This window comes from Panthera onca, chromosome D1 (assembly GCF_046562875.1).
Source record: "Panthera onca isolate mPanOnc1 chromosome D1, mPanOnc1 haplotype 2, whole genome shotgun sequence".
Taxonomy (NCBI): domain Eukaryota; kingdom Metazoa; phylum Chordata; class Mammalia; order Carnivora; family Felidae; genus Panthera; species Panthera onca.
Genome location: NC_138348.1, coordinates 33,849,886 through 33,871,774, shown reverse-complemented (window position 1 = coordinate 33,871,774; position 21,889 = coordinate 33,849,886). Strand labels below are relative to the sequence as shown.

General features: G+C 34.9%; 1 protein-coding gene across 3 annotated transcripts in view; it reads left to right on the top strand.

Annotated features, from left to right (window-relative positions):
• ANO3 (anoctamin 3) overlaps positions 1–21,489 on the top strand; it is a 420,829-nt gene extending 399,340 nt beyond the window's left edge. For all 3 annotated transcript variants that reach the window (XM_060606231.3, XM_060606232.3, XM_060606233.3), the window contains 6 exons: positions 1,938–2,071; positions 3,162–3,314; positions 6,535–6,682; positions 10,764–10,844; positions 11,021–11,126; positions 15,971–21,489. In XM_060606231.3, the coding sequence (XP_060462214.1) occupies positions 1,938–2,071; positions 3,162–3,314; positions 6,535–6,682; positions 10,764–10,844; positions 11,021–11,126; positions 15,971–16,153 (805 nt within the window). In that variant the 3' untranslated portion in view covers positions 16,154–21,489. The remainder of the gene's footprint in view (positions 1–1,937; positions 2,072–3,161; positions 3,315–6,534; positions 6,683–10,763; positions 10,845–11,020; positions 11,127–15,970) is intronic.
• Positions 21,490–21,889: the final 400 nt, after the last annotated feature.

The window sequence follows — 21,889 nt, the reverse complement described above, 5'->3', positions numbered from 1 at the left end:
ATGTCATATGGAAGCTGTAAGGCCTAATCAAGGTTAAAAACATGACTATTTTGAAGAATTTCTTGACGCTAGAAGGACTAGTTAACTGATGATATAAATAGCTTAGGTTTAGTCATCAAATTATCCCATCATTCTTTCTCCTTGTTGGCTTACAAATGGTATCAGGACATTTCAGAGCAGAGACCTTAGGACTGGAGAAGTGATATCAACCCTGAAATCTGCCATGAGACATTATGTTACATATTAGGCAGTTAGAGCATGGACTATGAAATGTCTGAGACCTGGTTCAAATACTTTCTCTGCCTCTTGCTAAAGATGCTTATAATTTACTTCACCTCTCTCTGACATTATTTTTTTTTATAAAATAAGGGATTTGTGAAGATTGCATGAGATACCCAGTGGTCTTTAACCTTAACCAATAAACAACTGAGCCTTTTTGTGAAGAGATCCTCAATATTCCAAAGGGATGAAAATGAATCTCTTGTAAATGAAGAGAGCATAGGGATGTAGGGATAGAAGATAGGGTAGCCCACCCCATCATTCGTATCCCTTCCTATCCTTGATTCATCTCTTTGAGACGTAGGGTTTGGGAATGTCATTTGAAAATAGCTGAGGAGATTAGGTAGCAAGTGCCTACCACAAGATCTGATGTGCTGTGAAATCAATAGCTTCATAAGCACCATCAAGATGGTATAGTAGTCATTATCTTATTTAGAATGGCTATTGTTATCATTTTCTGTGTACTTCTGTACATATCACACACTTTGGATAGCACATTTTCACGATGGCTTTGCCCAAGTGGTCAGCCTGGATTGTGTATATCAAATCCCAAATGTACAATGGTAAGGGGCATTCTGTTGGTGTTCTTTCAAATCCAGCAGGAGTGAACCAGTCACTGAACAGTAATTTTGAAAATTTGATAACATGGTTCTCTTTTTTAAAGTAAAATCTTAAGCAGACCGAAGAAAATAAAACTGAACCAACCAGGCCTGCCTCAATCCCAACACCCAGCCCCTTTTCCATCTTCATGAGGTTCCAGAGGCAACTTCCATGGGACATACACTGAAGAACTACCTGACTTTTGGATCAATGGTTGTTTTTTCAATACCCACTGAGTATAGATATGTAATTAATTATATGTGAGAGTTGAGGTACTATTCACTGAATCCTGTAGGATTCACTTCATTCTAGAGGTAATTGTCATATAACCCTTGAAATAATTAATTGCCCAGATGTCCCCACTATACGCATACTGGGATATTTCTGTGCCATGTAATTTCAAGATTGCCCCTATGCTAGGGAAATACTGTTGTTAATTCCTTTCCAAGTCTTTTAAATGGACTGAGACACAGATCCATTGCCTGTAAATTATTGTTCACTATATTAACAGAATGTAATTGTTAATACTCAAACCCTTCACATTCATAAACTCAGAGGTGAATAGACTTAGTAATACATTGCAGGATAGGGACTAGAACCTATATCTCTTGAAACCTTAACTAGGACTCAGTAATTTAATGTGAAACATGACTTTACTTGTGTTTCAAGAGCACAGCTCAGCTGATTTTGGGTTATGAGCAATGAAGAGCTCAGATCCAATCAAATAGGCAACATAGAAGTTTAAGTATTTATATAGGTTGGAGTGGAGGAAGGAATCAGAAATGGGTATTTATCTAATAAGTATCAGGAAGCACCTAAGTGTAATGGGAGGAATTAAATCCCGGATACATATGTAGACATTTAGAAGATCTAGGAAGGCTGAGACCTATTCTCTCATCTTAAACTTGGAAGTTGAGACCGTGCAAATATCTCTAATTCCCAGAAATGTGCAGTGTACTCCCAGAGTAGTGATATTTGTCTTTTCTTAATGCACTACAAATTGTTTACTACATACTTACCTAAGAGCTCAAAAGCCCTTTGTCTGTTCTGTGATATAGGTTGATCCAGAACTGGTGGTCACGACATAAAATCAAGCGAGGAGTACAAGATGCTTCCATACCTCAGTGGGAAAATGATTGGAATCTGCAGCCCATGAATATTCATGGACTTATGGATGAGTATTTAGAAATGGGTAAGGAAAGAAACTTCTACACAGCTCTTTGGCTTTCTTGATACTCTTTTGTAACTTCACACAGGCTTTGGTTTAAGAGAGAAAACCATCTCTGTCCTTTCCAACCCCAAGCATTCTAAAATACATCTGTACCTTTATCTCAACATAACTAGAGAAGAGATTAAAACATTGTCCTTGGAGGGGCGCCTGGGTGGCTTGGTCGGTTAAGCGTCCGACTTCGGCTCAGGTCATGATCTCACGGTCCGTGGGTTCGAGCCCCGAGTCGGGCTCTGTGCTGACAGCTCGGAGCCTGGAGCCTGTTTCAGATTCTGTGTCTCCCTCTCTCTCTGCTCCTCCCCTGTTCATGCTCTGTCTCTCTCTGTCTCAAAAATAAATAAACGTTAAAAAAAAAAAAAAAAAAAAACATTGTCCTTGGAAGGCTCACAGATTCTGTCCTCTGTTAGCTGTAACATTTGACCAAAATGGAGAGTTTTCTCATAGTAGAATACCTAGCTTTAGTGCAGGTATTTAAAAGGAAAAAAATAAAGCAGAATCCATTCCTGTGTCAATAACATACCATCCTGCCCGGATAAAGCAATAATTATTTCGTACAATAAACCTTTGCACAGACCTGGTATGAGTTCGATTGAGTAACCCACTTATTTATATTAAGAAAATAAGGATTCCCACTCCAGCTGTTAAAATCTTTGTGTATTGTCTTGACATTTACTTTTGCTCTGGACTTTACTTTTTCTCATCTATTAAAAAAAAAAAAAAAAGACAAGATGAGGTCTCTTGGGTCCCTTCTAGAGCTAAGCATTTTTCTTCAAGCCCTCCTCTTTGACTTTTTTTTTTTTATTCACTCTTTCTTCATGCTGCATGGCCTAGGGGTGGAAAGCACATAAACTTTCAATCCATTGAGATCAGAGTTTAAGTGCAGGTTTTAGGATTTTTAGCTATCTACCGTTTTGCAAGCTTACTTAACATGTATGAGCTATAATTTTCTTAGCCGCAAAATAGGATGAGCATATTAGGGATATGAAAGCATATCCCTAATATCAAGAAATGATATTGTTTGTATTACTAATTTTGTAATGCTCTCCCTTTACAGTTTTGCAGTTTGGTTTTACCACCATCTTTGTTGCGGCTTTTCCTCTGGCCCCTCTTTTGGCCTTATTAAACAATATCATTGAGATCAGGCTGGATGCCTACAAATTTGTCACCCAGTGGCGGAGGCCTCTGCCGGCTCGAGCAACTGACATAGGTAAGATTCAGGAATTAAATGGTTCTTGCATTGCTAAGGCCATCAGGTGCCTTGAGCTTAGCACCATGTGGGTTTCTATTGTTGGGGTTCCCTTCCAACTATAACAAAAACTGAACAATTTGGGTTAACAAAATAATGAAATGAACACTAACTTACTTGGGAGTATGTTTATACTAAATATGCTATTTCATGAACTTGTTTATAACTAAAAATGATCTCATATACACATTTCCATGTTAAGAAAAATTGCTCTTCTTCATTTTTTATAATTCCTGCACCAATTTCTATTACATGTTGTGTGACATTTCTAAAAACTCATTCCCTTAAATAGAGATGTTTAGATTGCTTCAGTTTTTCTTATTATAAACAACACTGAGGTGAACATACATCTTCATACATACTTTGGCTGATTATTTCCTCAAGATACATTTCTAGAGTGGAAATCCTATGTCAAAGAGCGTATACATTAATTTTTTTTGACATTTAGCATAATGCCCTCCATCCATTTAAAATTTTAATAATTTCTCAACATGTTCTCTAGAAATACTGTGACAATTGATACTCCTACCAGGTATAAGAATGGTTCTTTTTTTTTACTGTTGTTCATCCTCACAAATCTGAGGAAGAAAACCATGTGATCTTGTTATGTTTCCCCACATTTTTATAACTATGAGATTAAATACATTTGTATTTCTTCTTTACTAACTGTGTATGAACTTTGTCTATTATATTTGATTTGGTAATCTTTATCTCCATGTTCACAATATTAACCTTTGATATATAGGTTGCAAACATTTTCAAATGCTGCTTTTTAACTTTTCACTCTATCATGAATAAGTTTTTAAAGTGTGCATATTATCACATTGATATATCTCTCTTATAGTTATTATTTCTGGCATTCTTAGAAAGTCCTTTAGAACTCCCATTTTTTCACCATGCATTTTTTTTTTCACCATGTATTTTAGATATGTGTATGTTATTTGGTTATCTGTTAGCCCTTTATGGTTTTATTTAAATTGTTGATCTAATTGGAATTTGTTAATAAAGGGGTTGAAATTGGTATCCAGCTTTTTTTTTTCCTAAAGAGTAGCAAATTTTCCCAAAACCGTTTATCAAACACTTCATCTTTCCTAGCTTGTTTGAATTATCTCTATTATACTAAATTCTATATAAACTTAGGTATATTTCTAGAATCTCCATTTGTCCCTTTGATCTGACTACTTATTTTTGGCATACTGTTTTAATAAACTGTGATTTTTGTAATAGAAATTCTAAGTATATGAAAAAGCAAATTCATACTTTTCCTTCTCCTTTTCGGGAATTTTCTGGCTAATATTGCAAAGTTATCTTTTTGGTTAATTATATAAATATATATACATACATATAGTTAATTATATATATATGTACATATATATGTAGATATACTCCACAGCCAACAAAGTTTATTTCAAATATACTACTAACCTGCAGAGATTTAATGCTATTCAACTTGAGTTCCCATTTTTAAAAACAACTAAAATTATTACTATTATTTAATTTAAATATATTTATTATTTCATTATTAAAGTAATATGAGCACATTAAAGAAAATCTGGAAAATAAATCAAAAAAGAAAAATCAAACCCCATTCCAGGCTTAATTAGTGTTTATTGTACTTTCCAATGCAAAATTTATTACTTTGTTAACTTTTGTAGGTTGTCTTGCTCAAACCAGACAACGAAAGGTATAAAAATAGTTAATATTCATCTTCCCTCTTTGCCTGTCCCTTCTACCTCAGGGCGTGAGTGATATCAGCTAGGCATTACACTTTGTCAGTGTTTTTCTTCCTCGTACAAATATACAAAAAATTGTACACTTATGGATTCTGCATTTTTTTTTTCTTCATGAATATCCTCTAGCTCAAAACATATTGGTGTCATTCATTTTAATAGTGTAATAATACTCATAATAGATGTATGATAAGTTGTATAGTCATTTACTTAGTTGTCCCAAGCAAGGAATAAACATTCATAAATATAACTATGAATAAATATAGGTGTAAATATAGACACAGACATAGATATTATATATATTGTCTATCACATATCCATAGATGTGTATGAACAGTGTAACTCTGTAGTACAGATCCCCAAAATAAGGCCTACCAGATTAAAATGTATTCACATTTTAATTTTAAAAGACATCAGATTAATCACCACAAATACTGTAACAAGTCCTACTTCAAACAATTACTTTCAAAAGGGTTTCTGTTCCCACAGTCCCTCAATAGCAGTGGATGGTAAGAGACTCAAATCTCCTACAATCTGGTAGATTAAAAAAAAGTCTTATTTTTTTGAAAGGTGTTTCTCTGAGATGCTAATTTTCAACTAGTGATTGATTATTTTCATTTCCATAGCAATTACTCATTGGTATTCTTGGCCCATTTTTCTCTTGGGTAGTTTGCCTTATTAAAATTGTAGGACATTTTTGTGTATTCTGTATAATAACCCTTTGTTTTTTGTGAAGCAAACATATTCTCTCTGGCGATTGTTTTCTTTTCACTGAATATTGTTACTTTTGTAAAACTATATGTTAAATTTTGATGTATTCAAATGTTTTAATGGATTCTGATTTCTTGTCTCATGATTTTTTATGTCATGTATTTTTTATTTTTATTTTTTTCATTACAACTCAATATAATGAAACATAAAGATTTTGAAAAACAAAGAAAAGGGATGAGGGTTAGAGACAGTTGCCATCCTATCTAATTACCTTTAGCACTTTTGAGTATTTCCTTCCAGGACTTTTTTTCTTTTTTTTTTTTATCAATACTTTTAAAACGATGTTTAATCCTGTTTCAAATATCACTTTTGACTACAATCAATATTATATGGATACTGTATACAATTTTAAAAGCTTTTTTGTGTGTCTTTATACCAGATTGGGAAAGTCCTGGGTCTTGACACAAAACTAGTTTCGCACTTTTACTTTAAAAAGGTACTTGAAACAATTCCTAATGATATTTTAATTTTCAGATCTCTCTAGGTAAGGTTTACCTTCCCTCTGTGGAAAAGTATTCAGTAGATTCCAATCTGTACTGAGATACTGTGCTAAGGAAGGAAACCATGAACAGACCTGGGGTCCCAACATGAGTAAAACATTCTCTCCAAAGAAGACTCATTAGAGGGTTTTAATGTTTTTTTTTTATTTTATTTCCTATCTTTACTCTTTCTCCTACTAGGTATCTGGTATGGAATTCTTGAAGGAATTGGTATATTGGCTGTTATCACCAATGCGTTTGTAATTGCTATTACATCTGATTACATCCCACGTTTTGTCTATGAATACAAATATGGCCCCTGTGCAAGTCGTTTTGAATATGGTGAAAAGTAAGGTTGAAATTTACACATTTTTTCTTATATATTTTGTTTGTGATTGAAATGGGAACTCATTGGGAAGTTTTGTTCTGTGACCGTTAAGGTTAATGTTTTTGATCATTGCACTTAAAGTGTGCTTATTGGATGAAATCAAGCGGGATAAAAAGGGCAACAGTGTTTCTTATGCAAAAATTGTGAAGTCTCTCTCTGTTTTTACTTGTAAATGCCTCACTGGTATCCAAATGTTAAAAAACATTATAATGTATTTAGAAGGGGAAGAGACATTAGAAATCATGCAATGCAATCTTCTGACTATATAGATGGAAAAATTGGGCCCACACTGGTTAATCAAATTGCTACAGGGAATAAAGCTAGTTTGTAGGAGATACAGTGTGTGAAGGAAATGTCAGCTACATGATGAGAGAGTTGTCAAAAGGAATTTATAGCTAGGGATTTTAAGGTGCAGAAAATATTGCCCTGGATCTGTGTCCTTTTTTTTTTTTTCCTTTGAAATTAAAATTTGAATCCATGCTTTAGAGCAGGGTTTCTCAACATCTGCACTATGGACATGTTAGACCAGATAGTTCTACTTGCAGGGATGGTGGGGGTGTTTCTGTGCATTGTAGAATATTTAGTAGAATCCTCGGCTTCTACCCAGTAGATACAAATAGCAACCTTCCTACTCCTCAAGTTGGGACAACCTAAAATTGTCTTCAGATATTGCAAAATGTCCCCTGAAGAACAAAATCACCCATTTTACAACCACTGTTTTAGGGGAAATGTGTTTTTCACATCTTTCCTTCTTGAAAGCAAGTATTAGGAAAGAATGTCAGAGAGCACTAGCCATGGGGAATAGAAATGGGAGTTTCAGCTGCAGATTAGCCTTACAAGTGGAAGAAGTTATGGGAGATAAAGCAATGATAGGAGAAGCCACTTCAGTCCTACCTCAGGGGCAGGTTTGAGCATGCGTCTCATGTAGATGCAGGGCATGTGCCCCAAGATGCTGAGCTCTGGTTTACGATGAAATCAACCCTTAGCTCTACTGATGAACCGATATTTTCTCAGAACACTGAGACGCTTTTCTGAACATAAACATCTCAGTTTTTCAAAGAGAAGTAATAAAGACATAAAATCTTATTTTGTATTTTGGAGTCATGTCAAGGGACTTTAACTTAAAAGCAAACACCCTAGATTGAAATTCTTACTGCCTTTTACAGTATCATCAATCTGGACCCTTATCCAGAAGGGTCGCCTTGATCCAGGCACAATCATCAATCTGGACCCTTAATAAAGAAATAGTGTCTAAAGTAACATTTTATGAACTGTAAAAGACAATATAAATAAGCTGCTTTTAGCATGAATAGTGAAAAGCCAAAAAAAGTTTTTCTTAATTTAAAATAGTCTAGAAGTGGATTTTAAGGGTTTATAATATGTAGGCATGTTTGGGAACCCTCTTCCTTAGAAGTGTTGTTTGCTACTGTCTTTGCTTCCATCTAGTGGCAGGTGAAAATGAAAGTGGTTGGTTATCTGCTGTGTATTCATTTCCAGTCCTGCCTTTCATGCAGATAGCACCAGACATCTCCATATTCAGTGACTAGATGTAGAATAACTTTAAGAAGAGATGTAGAGGGCTTATACGAGGTTGAAACTGCACATTCCTAAGACCATCCTGTTATTTAATTTTTTCTAGGTATGCTTAGCAGCTAAGCTGGAGTAGATTCATTCAGATCAGAATTTTTCAGACCAAGATAGCAAAAGGAAAAATGGCTGTGGAGAGGAGGGTATTGGCAAGAGAGTGGTTAAAATGACAAATCATGGGGTCTGGGATGGACAGGCAAGGGAGTAAAACCAGTGCAGTCCTTCAGAATTCAGGGTTTACAGTGAGATAGATGTACATTTGAATCCAGGTTTGAACGGCCGTTTGTTCTGGGCAGTGATTTTCAACATGTGTGTCCTTCAGAGTCCACAAGGCCGATACTGTTTTCATAATAATACTAAGATATTCTTAGTTTGTTTGCTATAATGACATTAGTACAGATGATACGAAAGCGATAGTGGATAAAATGCTCTTGTGGCTTTGCGTAACTGAAGGCAGTGGTACCAAAAACAGCAATGACTGTATTCCTTTGTATAAGCACCATTTTAGAAAATGCCAGTAAGCAAATTCAGAATGTCCTTGATGAAACAATAATTATTACATTTATTAAACCCCCGCCTGGAATAAATGTCTTTTCAGTATTCCATGTGACAAAATGCAAAGTGTGATAAAGCACTTCTCCTATATGCTAAAGTGTGGTGATGCTCATCTCAGAGTAAACCACTTGCATGATTGTTGGATTTGCAAACTACACAGAATGCTCTTATTGTGATATAATGATTTCCAGATAAACTATGGTTATTCAGACTGGCGTATGTAGGAGACACTCTTCTAGAAAATGGACAAAAGTAGCGTGTCATTTTAAGAAAAATAACTGACATATTTGTTGCCATTAATAAAGTTCAGGTTTTAAAGTGAAAATCAAAATTTTAGATAATTTTATCTACCACTGACCTTGAAAGTTTCCCGGTACTTACAGATTTTTCTTGATAAAAATCAATGGTGATATTAACAATTATGCTTTTCGTAGTCTATAGTAAAAATATAACAATATCTGGAAGATCTGCATAATTCAAGAAACAAATATTTCCCAGATGACCCATATTTAAGGTTACAAAATTATGCATAGATAAAATATGACTTCAAAACACAAGATAGACCTGTGGATTTTAATGTAAAATCCATATAAAAAGTTTATTGATACTTTAAGACTCCACGTTGCAATTAAACTTTAAGAAATGGCACAGGTAGAACTTTGGTGTAATATCCATGAAAACTATCAACAATTATTCGAAGTGCTATTAAAATATCCTTTGTTTCAACTACTTATCTATGTAAGGCCGGATTCTCTACTTACTCTTCAACTAAAACACCGTTCTGCAATAGATTTAATGCAGAAACAGATGTGAGAATGTAGCTGTATTCCAGTAAGACAGACATCAAAGGATTTGCAAACATGTAAAACAATGTCATTCTTCTTACTATATTTTTTGGAACTTATCACTATTTTCCTTTAAAAATGTGCTGTTTATATCAATTTGTAATGAATTTGATAAATTATCTTAAATGAATTAATAGATAAATATTTTCTAAATTTATTTTAATTTATAATGTGTGAATAGCAATGCATACACATTCATGCAAAAAGATTCTTGAGATCCTAGTAATTTTTTAAAAAATTTAAAGGTTAGCTGGAGGAAGACTTGGAGGAAGTTAGTCTCTGTAAAACTTAGTTCTTTATATGATGGAATTGATAATGTACATGTTCTAAGGTTACTGTAAAACTTAACTCTGACTACAATTTAATACCTCACCATCAGGATAGGAATTTCTACTTGTTTTGTTCATTGTCAAATACCAATCATCTAGGAATTTTTCTAACAAATTATAGGTCCTCAATAAATATATGTTGAATAAGTTAAATCACAAATACACATGCTGTTCTATTGGCTGCTTAATTATAATTATAATTAATAATTAGCCAGATAGTGTGATTTGCATGTATAAAACATATATTTATAGAGTTTTAACACATAGGAAGTAATTAGCACAATGCTTAGTGCACAGTCAGCGCTTAATAAATGTAATCCAAATGAATAGGGAAAAACAGTGGAGGGGTGCCTGGGTGCTCAGTCCGTTAACAGTTTGACTTTGACTCAGGTCATGATCTTGCGGTTTTTAAGTTTGAGCCCTGCGTCGGGTTCTGTGCTGACAGCTCAGAGCCTGGAGTCTGCTTTGTATTCCGTGTCTCGTCTTCTCTCTGCCCTTCCCATGCTCATGCTCTGTCTCACCCTGTCTCTCAATAATAAATAAATGTTAAAAGAAAAAAATAAAAAAAAAACAGTGGACAAGAGTTTGTCTCATTAACGTAAACGTACATAATAATGGAAGTTAGAGGATTAATAGGACTTATTGAATCCTGTCATGTGTAATGAAAGAATTGGACCAGAAATTTATAGATCTCTGAATCATGTGATACTTTTCTTTTTTCCCCAGTTGTTTAAAGGGATATGTCAACAACAGCCTATCCTTCTTTGACCTGAGTGAGCTTGGTGTGGGAAAATCTGGTTATTGCAGGTACATACTTGTAAATTATAGCTATCTTTTCTTCTTGCTTTTATCATTCCATCTCCTCCCTCTACATGCTAATGAGGCCATTTCAGCTGTCATTTTGGAGTTTTGGTAAATTACAGCATTTGGGGCCTCCATGCTTTGGTCTCTATTCCTCACCTTGTTTGTCTTGTGGATTTTAGGTACCGGGACTACAGAGGTCCCCCGTGGAGTTCTAAACCCTATGAGTTCACCTTACAATACTGGCATATCCTCGCTGCACGATTGGCCTTCATTATTGTGTTTGAGGTTAGTCACAGGCTGATGAAATTACTATCAGTAAACCCTTTTCCTACTGATAAATGAGTTGGCCCTTTGAAGTCAGCTCATCACTGACTTCCAAAAAAGGACTTGTGTATATCCCAGTAAAAGATTCAGATACAGTGAAACTGCTATAAGAAGTGCAAAAAAGCAAAAGCTGAATAATGTAAGAAGGTAGGTCAGTGGGTATTTATGCCAGAAAACTAAGATAAAAGAAGCTATTAACAGTTCAACTGAAAACTTAGGTTTGAGCCTGTTAGTAACCATATTTTAAAAGGAAAGGATGGTTTTCATCATGTGATGAGAGAATCTATACTTATTCATTGGGAATAAGAAACATATTTTCTAACAACTTAATTACAGTTGACCATATGTGTGTTTGTATAAGGGACATTGCAGAATTCAATAAATAATGCCCGAGAACACTTTCATAAAATGTGCATAGATTTTGATTATCAGAGTCATGTAATAATATTAGACTGTAGTCCTGTGAAGAAATTTTGGAGAAGCTACAGTATTGTTGCCTTCCTTAGCATATAAGAAGCTTGATGCCGTGGAGAATTTAGTGTTGGAATATAGAGTATCGATTCTCTAAGGTACCATTAAGTTCCATGGAAAAACTGAATGTATCTGTTTTTTTATGGAGAGGAAAAAAAGACATACATAAGACTTTTGGAAAAAGTTTTTTTAAAGGCAGATATACCTCTCCACTGATCTCCAAAAAATATGTCAAATTTTGTAGTGAAACATCCTTCATCCATAAAACGAAATGCTTACCTCTAAGGTTTAATCCAGGATGAAATTCTATTTACCTAATGATTCCATAAGCTTATAAAAGTGTCTCCTGATGAAGTGTGACGTTTCACTTTATTACAGGTAACATAAGAGAGGTTAAGGCATATTTCCAACCCAATGATTCTAAAAAGTCTTCTTGTTATTGTGCGTGTTTTTAATGTACACTTTTTTCTTCATCTTCTTTTGGAACTCAAGTGAACAGTCTTAGTCAAATGCCTCAATTTACAGCAACCTGTCATCATGGAAACAAATGATTCCCTCTTTATTTTTTCTTCTTTATTCCTCATTACTAATTCCATTACCCACCCACTCCAAAAGCACCCACTCTTTTTTCTTCAGTAGAAATTTTCCCACGTGTTTATTTGAACATACACATATGTATATATAGTATTGTTTTAAGTGTTCTTTTTTTCAAAATTACTTCAATGGTATTATGCAATAACTTATTTTTGTCTCTTACCCAGTTTACTTTTTTTAGACCTAGACAGAGATCTTTCTATGAGGTCAATCCATATTTAGATAATTTCTTCAGTCTACTTATGTATGATAGTTCATTGGTTTTAAATACCATATTCCCCTGTGGGTGGGTACTTGGGCTTGTAATAATCTCTCTACCTCTATAAATCTCTTATAAATATTGGACATACTACCTTCTAAACATACTTAAGGGTTTTTCAGGAACATTATACTCAGGTTTGGAAATTGTTTAATTTCACATAATACTGACAGATTACGCTCCAAAGTTCCCTTAGATTTTCACCAGATTTTCATATAATGTGAATTTCTAATATTTTTCAATTGAATAAGAGGTAACATTTTGTTTTAATTTTGTTTGTTTGTTTGTTTTAAGCTGTTAACTCACGTCATCAACTTTTAGTACTACAAAACCATTCTGGTTTCCTTTTTTGTGAACTTATAACCTTGATCTATTTTTGGCTGAATTTCTAGTTTATTTGTTGCCAAATTTCAAGATTTTCTTACGTGTTCTACATATTAGTCTTCACCAGTTATAAATATACAAGATATCTTTTTCTTGTCCATAACCTATTAATTTTATCTATAAACAAGTAATGTTTAATTTTGATGTCATCAGGTCCTTCATTGTTTTCCTTTTAACGTTTTTGCTTTTTTTGTGTGTAGTTTACTTAGGAAATTGTCTTATCTCCAGCTCAAAAATATATTCTACTACGTATTTTACTATTAATTATATAATCTTACCTATCACATGTGTTAAAGATATCTGGACATTTTATAGAGACTAAGGGAAAAGCTTATTTTTCTCATTCAATATAATTTTTATACTGCTGTTTAAATAATATATTATTTAACCATTGATTTGTAAATCCACCTCTGTAATATTCCAATTTCCTATAGTAGGTGTGTCCCCGGCCACAATGTTCTGATTTCATTACTCCATTTGTCTATTCCTGTTCCTTATCACACTATTTAAATGCCCTGGCTTTGGAATATATCTTCATATCTGATAAAGCCAGCCACTTCCTACCCCTGCCAAGTTTGCTTTTTTTTTTTTTTTTTTTTTTTTTTTTGAGAGACAAAGTACAAGCAGGGGAGGGGCAGAGAGAGAGGGAACAGAATCTGAAGCAGGCTCCAGGCTCTGAGCTGTCAGCACAGAGTCCGAAGTGGGGCTCAAATTAACGGACTGAGAGATTATGACCTGAGCTGAAGTTGGACGCCCAACATATTGAGCCACCCAGGCGCCCCAAGTTTGCTTTTATTTTTAAAAATTGCCCTAGCTCTTTAGAGTTATCCATCATTTATATACATTTCAGAAGCCATTTTTCAGGTCCCTCAAATATCATGCAAGGATTATGGTTAGAATTGCATTTATAGAAAACACATGTTGACTTATTTACAAAATCTGTGCTGATTCATTAATCAACATGAAATTTATTCAAACCATTTCTTACATACTTTAATAGAGTCTTGAAATATTCTCTTGCTTGTTCATTCCTTTTTATTTCCAGAAACTTTGTAGATATTTTTATTGCTGTTATAAACACTGTCTTAGCCTCCATTATGATTTGATTGATTTCTGTTGGAATTCTAATGGTCTTTTCTAACATGTGCAATGTTCCTTGTTTAAGTCTTTCATTGGTTCTAACCTTCTGTCTGTTAAATCTGTTGGATAGCCTTTTCAAGTAATAATACAAGTCGCAAATAAGGACAGCTTTGTCTCTTCACTTGTGAGGTTTATGCCCATTTCTCCTGCTTTCCTTACTGTGTTGCTGGAAATTTCAGTAAGATATTGAATAGCAATGGTGTGAGCAATTGTATCTTGTTTCTAAATTTAATGGAAATACTTCAGATTTTTTAAAAATATATTTGCTGCAGGTTTTTTGTTTAAGATACACTCTGTCAGTTTAAGAAAATTATCATCTGTAACTGGTTACAAGGCTGCTTTGATAAATGGTAAACTTTAGCCTTTTAAAAAATAGATTTTTTAAAATACTGAATCATTCTCTCTATGTGAATCCGTTTATAGCTTCATTTATTACCATTGTATAGGACTCGGAGCATATTCTTCACTGTTTTAAATTATAACAAATGTTTTTGATTTTTATTTCTATACTTTTGAGACCCATTGCTGGATATTTATGTGCATACCAAATATATGATCAGGAAAGAAACTCCCGATCTACTTTTCTATGGTGAATACGACAGGCTTTACTGTGACCTACTGTGCAGTGCAATTTCCTGAGGCACTGACGTAAACCCAGTTAAAAGTACCTTGAATTCCTCTTTTCCACATAACGAGAAGGTTGTCACAAAGTCCTGTAGGTAAATTCTTTTTTTCCACACATCATCCTAACTCTATCAGTATCAGATTTTCTTTTCTGAGCAACTGAAAGGTCTACTCTTCTCCATGGGAAAAGAAAAAGGATGCAGTTATTATAATAGGAGATGATATTTAAGTGGTGCTTCTATTGCACCAAGCCCTTCTTTAAGCCCTTCACATATATCTGCTCATTTAATCCTCATAATAACCATTAAGGGATATCATTCCTGTCACCATTTTAGAGATTAGACACAGAGAGCGTAGGTGATTTGCAAAAGGTTACACAGCTAATAAGGGTCAGAGGATGGTTCAGACATAGGCAGTTTCATTCAGCCTCTGAACTTTGGACCACAGGCTTATTACCTTTTGGTTTTTGGTCCTGTCTTTTTTATATACAATACTTTTGGCAGTCTATTTTTAAAAATTAATACATGTTTATCATAAAGGAATTATGTAATAGAGACAAAATATTTTACAATATTTGAACTTACTAGAGTAGAAAATCTATGAAATGCATGTTCTGGAGATTGAGTCCACAGTCTCACAGAATGCAGTCATGGGCAGACTGTTTTCTATGTGGCTTATACAATGTGATTATGATCTATCAGACCTGAGTTTTCCTGGATGTGATCTTTCTCATCTCTATATATCAATGCATGTTATAATAGGATTGCATAGTATATAAGGATTTTATAGATGTGAACTTAAGATTCATTCAGTGTTTATAAAGTGATTTTTAACATGTGGCACCTAAAAGAGGAAAGAATTCTCTTTTCTCCTGATACTTATGTGATGGAAGGCAACAGTATAGTTGTTCCAATATAATTTCTTTAAAATTTTTTAGGTTTACTTATTTTGAGAGAGAGAGAGAGAGAGAGAGAGAGTGTGTGTGTGTGTGTGTGTGTGTGTGTGTGTGTACCAGCACAAGTAGGGGAGGGGAAGAGAGAAGGAGAGACAGAATCGCAAGTAGGTTCTGCCCTGTCAGTGCAGAGCCTGATGCGGGGCTGGAACTCACAAACTGTGAGATCATGACCTGAGCCGAAATCAAGAGTTGGATGTTTAACCGACTGTAGCACCCAGGCACCCACCAATATAATTTCTGAAAATATTAATATTCTAGATAGTACACTCTGAGTTCTGATGCTTGATTGTAAGGCAAATGCAACATTGTTCACAATCTGTTCTATAATTGGCATTCCAGAATCATTGAAAAGTGTACTTTCTCCTCTTAAATTTGCAGCACCTTGTTTTTGGGATCAAGTCATTCATCGCATACCTGATTCCGGATGTACCAAAGAACCTGTATGACCGAATACGACGGGAGAAGTACTTGGTCCAAGAGATGATGTATGAGGCTGAACTAGAACATTTGCAACAACAACGGAGAAAAAGTGGTCATCCTGTTCACCATGAATGGCCTTAGTTAATACCTGAAGGGCAGTACCAATGGTGGGAATGATAGCAACCTTAAATTCTAGGGGGGATCCAGGAGGAAGGCATACCTGGCAAACCATACATATGATATGTTACTTGGAAATGCATCACAGCCATCTCTGAGATTTGGAATATCCAGGCTTCTAGGGAAGAAAAAAAAAAATGACTCATGACATCTAAATGGTTAGATTGACATTGCAGGAAGCCGGGATCTAATTCTCAGAACCAGCCTCAGGGAGTTGTGTGTTTGGAGACCTCTACCTTCCGTCAGCTGCAGTGTGATAGGAAGGGTGATGGTGAGGTTTCTAGCAACAGTTTTCCATGTAAACGTTCATAAGCCAGGCATGCTTACAGTATCACCTGCTCTTCAGTCACATACTAATCTGACTTTGGAAACTTAGGTGAGTTGAGATACTTATAAGAAATGACTTACATCAGTTATTGCCTTTGCTGCCAGAATTCCATGTCCCTTCAGCTTATAAGTTTGGGGAATTTTTTTTCTGAGTTTATGGATCTGTGCTACAAGGAATTTATGCTGCTTTACATTGACTATGCAGTCGAAGAGTTGCACACCTTTATTAGTCAAACCAAAAATCTAAGATTCTAAAAAGAATATCATTCACTGAAACATACTCTATTGCATTGGCTACATTCAAATGTTGCTACATTCAAATGTGTTGTATCACTGACAGAACAAGTTTCACTGCCTTTTTTTTAAATTAAATTTCAGTAGAGCCACATACTTATAAAATATGGGTGTTTATTCTCATATCATTTAGAATACCACTCATCCATATTTTACCGTGGAGGGCTGTTTTATAGTATGTTTAATTTTCCTCCCTAGTTTATTATAACAACTCTCACAGAATAACAGAATAACTTGAAATGCTGTAAATATGTTGGTTTTCCTTGTATTTTTGCACCTTGGCAATATGTAATGCAAGTTACATTTTGTGCAGCTCTGAGATCAGTTACATGGTATGCCATCGTGACTTATTTATTCAGGAAATCAGAAGCCAGATGCTTTGCAACACGTTAAGCTTTTCTAACAATGTGCACTTTTGTTCATGAGCTAATGAAAACAATGCATGAATATAAATTTATATTATTTGTAAATACACACACATGTATTTTTTGTTTTATTTCCTTTTCATCAGTAAAGGGAGTTTTCTGTTACTGTTTCTTTGATAGATTGATTTGGTTGATTTTTGAAAACTCTCTAAAACTAAGATCAAATCAACAATGACAGACATGGTTTTGCTTTGTTGTGGAGTTGCTATTTCGGTGTCAACTCTGTGAGTGTTATTGTTCACAGACAGATGCAATGGGAATGATGAAACCTCAAGTAACAAAAGTCTGGCGGAGGTGTAAGCTCTGGGAGCAGGTGGGGAAGAAAGAGGAGAGTTGAAGTAAGGGAATGTGTGGGAGAAATCAAGACACCTTTCCTTGCGAAAAAAATCAAAACTGATCTCAGTCTTCCTCCCCTGGGAATGGGGTGACGAATTACATACTCACACATTTATATACATATATATAGTCATATATATGTATTGTGTGATTATTATTTGTCCAATTAGGGTTTTTTTCCAATTAAAAATTTTCCAATTTTTTCCCAATAAAATTTTCCAGTTTTTTCTGATTGCTTTCCAAATAAAGCACGGTTGTTTCCAAAATGTATAAAGCCAGATTAAAGACAATGGAAATAAAGCTGCTTTGTATATATGCTAGAGTATCTCTAGTAAGAAAATTATAAAGTTTCTCTTACTGGAAAACTATTTGCTATCATTCTAACCCTGAAAATGTTTTTTTTTGTTTTTTGGGTTTTTTTTTTTTACTTTTTCTTCTTTTATTCCAGGAAAAAGCTGACAGATTATAGTTGTTCGTTGGTTTGTTCTTGTCAAAAATGAACACTTCCCCACTTGCCCTCTGATTCTGGGCAAAAGGAAGACTCTAAACTTCCCTCCCAAGCCCTTATTGCCAAGGACTCTTACATTCAGATTCCTCGGGGGTTCTGTTTATGCCACCTGCTAATCATAACAACTAGTTCCACTAACTGCACAAAGGAGTTTTAAACTCCTCCATGTTTGTAGTATCTGCAGCATTTCCTTTTATTTTGCTAGTTGAATGTATACCATGCCTGAGGATAAATGTTCTGTATGCCTATTGAAGACATAAATGAACCTGACACTTATGTCTTTCCCAAATTAGGGACACAAGACAAAAATATTTGTCTTACTGTCGAGCAAAGAATAGTGGTAGTCATGCCCTTGAGAATTCTTTCTGCTCTGAGTTATTTTTATACTACCACCATCAGTGTTTAAAATCGTATTGATTGCCTAGAGAGAAAGAAAATGAAAAGAGAAAGGCATTTTCAATAAAAAATTATAATACATTGATTTAGGTTGCTGCCTTTGGTAATTTTCAAGACGAATAGAAAATGAGAGAATCACCGAAAAAGTTACCTGAAATCCTCCTTTTGTGAAACAATGCAGTAGAAACTAGCTATGCTTTTATGGTTGTTGACAGCAAAATATTGACAGCCCCTCACAGTATGTGAGTTTTAAGTCACTCTGCTTTCGTTGAGAGACATGTTTTATATCATGGTTTTCATAGGAATACAAATTATTTCACAAAGATTTATATAGCACACACTATTCTCAGGAATTCTGTATTACATGAATGCTGCTTATCTATTTTCATATTCTAAATCGTTGTCTTTTCAAGCAAATGACTAACATATATGTGCATGCAGTCTGCCTTGACAAGTTGTTCAAAGCTGAAGCACTTTCCCAGTCCAGTGTGTGAAAAATTTATCGAGACTATAGCTGAAATAGTTTGCAGTTGTCTGAGTCTGTGCACGCACTTTTCGATAAAATGCTGCTGAGTGACTGCATGATGAAATACAACTTCTGAACGCTGCACTTTCTTCCAGAATGGCTGTTAGCACAATCTGTTTTAGAACGGAATGGAAAGGAACCTCTTTCACTCAATAAATTGTGTGATACGGTATTTTTCCTATAATTTGCATGTTCAATTTAATCCTGCTTGTTTTTTCACTATAAGTTGGAGTGTGTTTGGGGAGAAGGGATTGCTCATTCTTTAGCTCTGAAGGCAATAGTTTCCTATTCTTGCAAGCCCTTGTTACACTCTTAAAAAGTTTTGGCTATTTGTTCTCTGATAAGCTCATTGTCATCATCAAGGCATTTGCACATGAAAAGTACAGATGGAATCCCGTACTGATTCTAATAATGCTTTGTTCTAGAAACAGAGGGGAGAGGAAGGTTGATTTGTTCTTATGAAAGCAGTAAATGTTTTTCACACAGAAGCATTTTCTTTTTTTCACACTTGGGCTGACTCCACCAATCACCATCAAAATCTCCTTAGGATAGGAATTTTAGCACAGATAAAGTTCATGCCAAGAAAGGAGGACATACAGGGACAGTGTAGCCAACTGGCAACAATAGGCTACCAAATTGCCCATGTTCTCTCAACTTGATGCTCAAAATTGAAAATTTAGGTTGCCTGAAGAGTTGTGTAACTAATATGGTTGAGCTGATAAGTTTGTCAATTGGAGGCAGGTAAACATAGGCCCAGGGTATGGTGTGTGTGCTTGTGTGTGTGTTTGTGTGTGTGTGTGGGGGGGGGGGGTGCACGTATGCATACTTACTCTCTGAGATATGCCCAGCTCAGTCCTACTATGGTCATAAGGTATTTCCACTACATTTTCCCCCAAATCACTATATTATAACAGGTTTTAGGAATAATTGTAGATTTCATCCAGAGAATAAGTCATCATCTTATTCTTTCTGGTATTTTCAGTCACTTAGGAGAGAACGTTTTAGGAATGGCCTAAAAAACCCGGCTTTTGATAGAAATGTGTGAATTTCTCTACAGGCATTGCTATTCAAATTGAAATGTGCCAAGAGTTGTCTAACTGGAAGATTGATTTAGCTTTAGCTAGAATCATTGGTCAAACGAGGTTCCTACTACCTAAGATGTATGCATTTGCAACGGTGATGTCTTCAATGCCATCTGGATTCATCTGAAAAACTACATCCACAACCACATTTGATGGTTTTCTTTCTAGAAAACACAAGTATTATAGCCACTATGTTCTAGCAACATCCACATTAAGGCATCTTTTTTTTCAGGAAAGGAAAATGAAAGCAGATACGTTGATAAAAAAAGAGACTCATATTTAGGATAAAATCCAATTTCTTGTATAATTAAAATCTACTCTCAGGGAGAAGCAGCTTATCCATCGAATCTCACTGTTTTATATGATGATCCCACTTTGTGCCCCAGCAGGATTCTCCCTAAATAAAACTGGTTCTACATCCAGCTGGATCCAAGTGAGTCTTGAGTACACGAGAGAGTAAACTGTGTGGATGCTGTGTTACATCTTTCTTTAAGAAAGAAGGGGGCAAATTTCCAGACATATGCCTATATTGACTTCCTCAGAATATTTATTTCCATCTTAATTCTCTCTGTGTGTGGAAAAAGCAGTTTCTCTGCTTTCCGTTTTTCAGGAGGGAAAACTTCCTAAATTATTAGTTGAAAAGCAAAATTTAATGATACCTATTAAATGATCCCCACAAAATATAACTGTTATATATATGGATGGCTAACCCCATGTGGTATTCACACTGCCTCAAATGCTTTATAATTATTTTGTCAGTGTCCATGCCACTCAACATTACCAGGTGAATATAGTCGGCCTAATTTATTTTTTAAATGATTATTTTTTTAAATAATCTCTATGCCTTACATGAGGCTTGAACTCACAACCCTGAGATCAAGAGCCACGCCCTCTACTGACTCAGCCAGCCAGGTGCCCCCACATCAGGCTAAATCTAATCTTTCTAACAAATAGTATGAGCCAGACTTTCCCCACTTTTCATTGAGAATAGGGGGATTGAGTGGCCAGAAAAATCTGATGGCAAAGATAATTGTGGAAGCAATGTTTGGGGTATGGTTGAGGGGATGTAGAGACTTTCCTACCTAAGCAAAAGTGCCTGCTTTGCAGGTCTTATTTCAGCTTTTTCTGTGCACATACCCTGACTTCTTTCTGACTGAAAAACAACCACAGTTTCATCCATTCTGTAAAATTCAGAAGAAATGAAGTTTTTTCCCATTATTTTTTTTCTTTATCTATTTTAAGATTACAAAGCTAAATATGGTAAGCTTAGATTTCAGTGACAAGTCTAGCCAAAGAATAAAAGTCTCAGTTTTCAAAGCTGAAGATTAAAAATGCACTTAAAAATATATCCAATTTTATCTTTCTAAGATGTGTGGCTATTGGCATCAATATTGTGTTTTTCATCTAGGAAGTTTGGGGAAGAGACAGTGGTTTCTCCAACCATTTTTATTCTTACGTGGATTATTAATTACGAAGGATCATTAAAGATTCCTTCTAAACTCTCGTAAGAAGTTGTAATGCCAATTTAAGGAAGATTTGCTCCTTTGAAATAGATTGACTCCATTTTTCAGGTTACCATTCTTGAAAGGTACATAAACCTTTATTATGTAGATTCCAAATCAGTCAATGACATTGGCTCTACAAATTCTGCTGACTGTCTTACGCTGTTACAAATAAGCAATTTGTGAATTGCTCATTTATTTTCTTACATGGCAGTTACATTAGGGCATTGAATCAATATACTACATGAAATTATTTTTTAGCTTTTAAATATGTCAAAGCAGATTCTGTAATGAGGAACTGGAT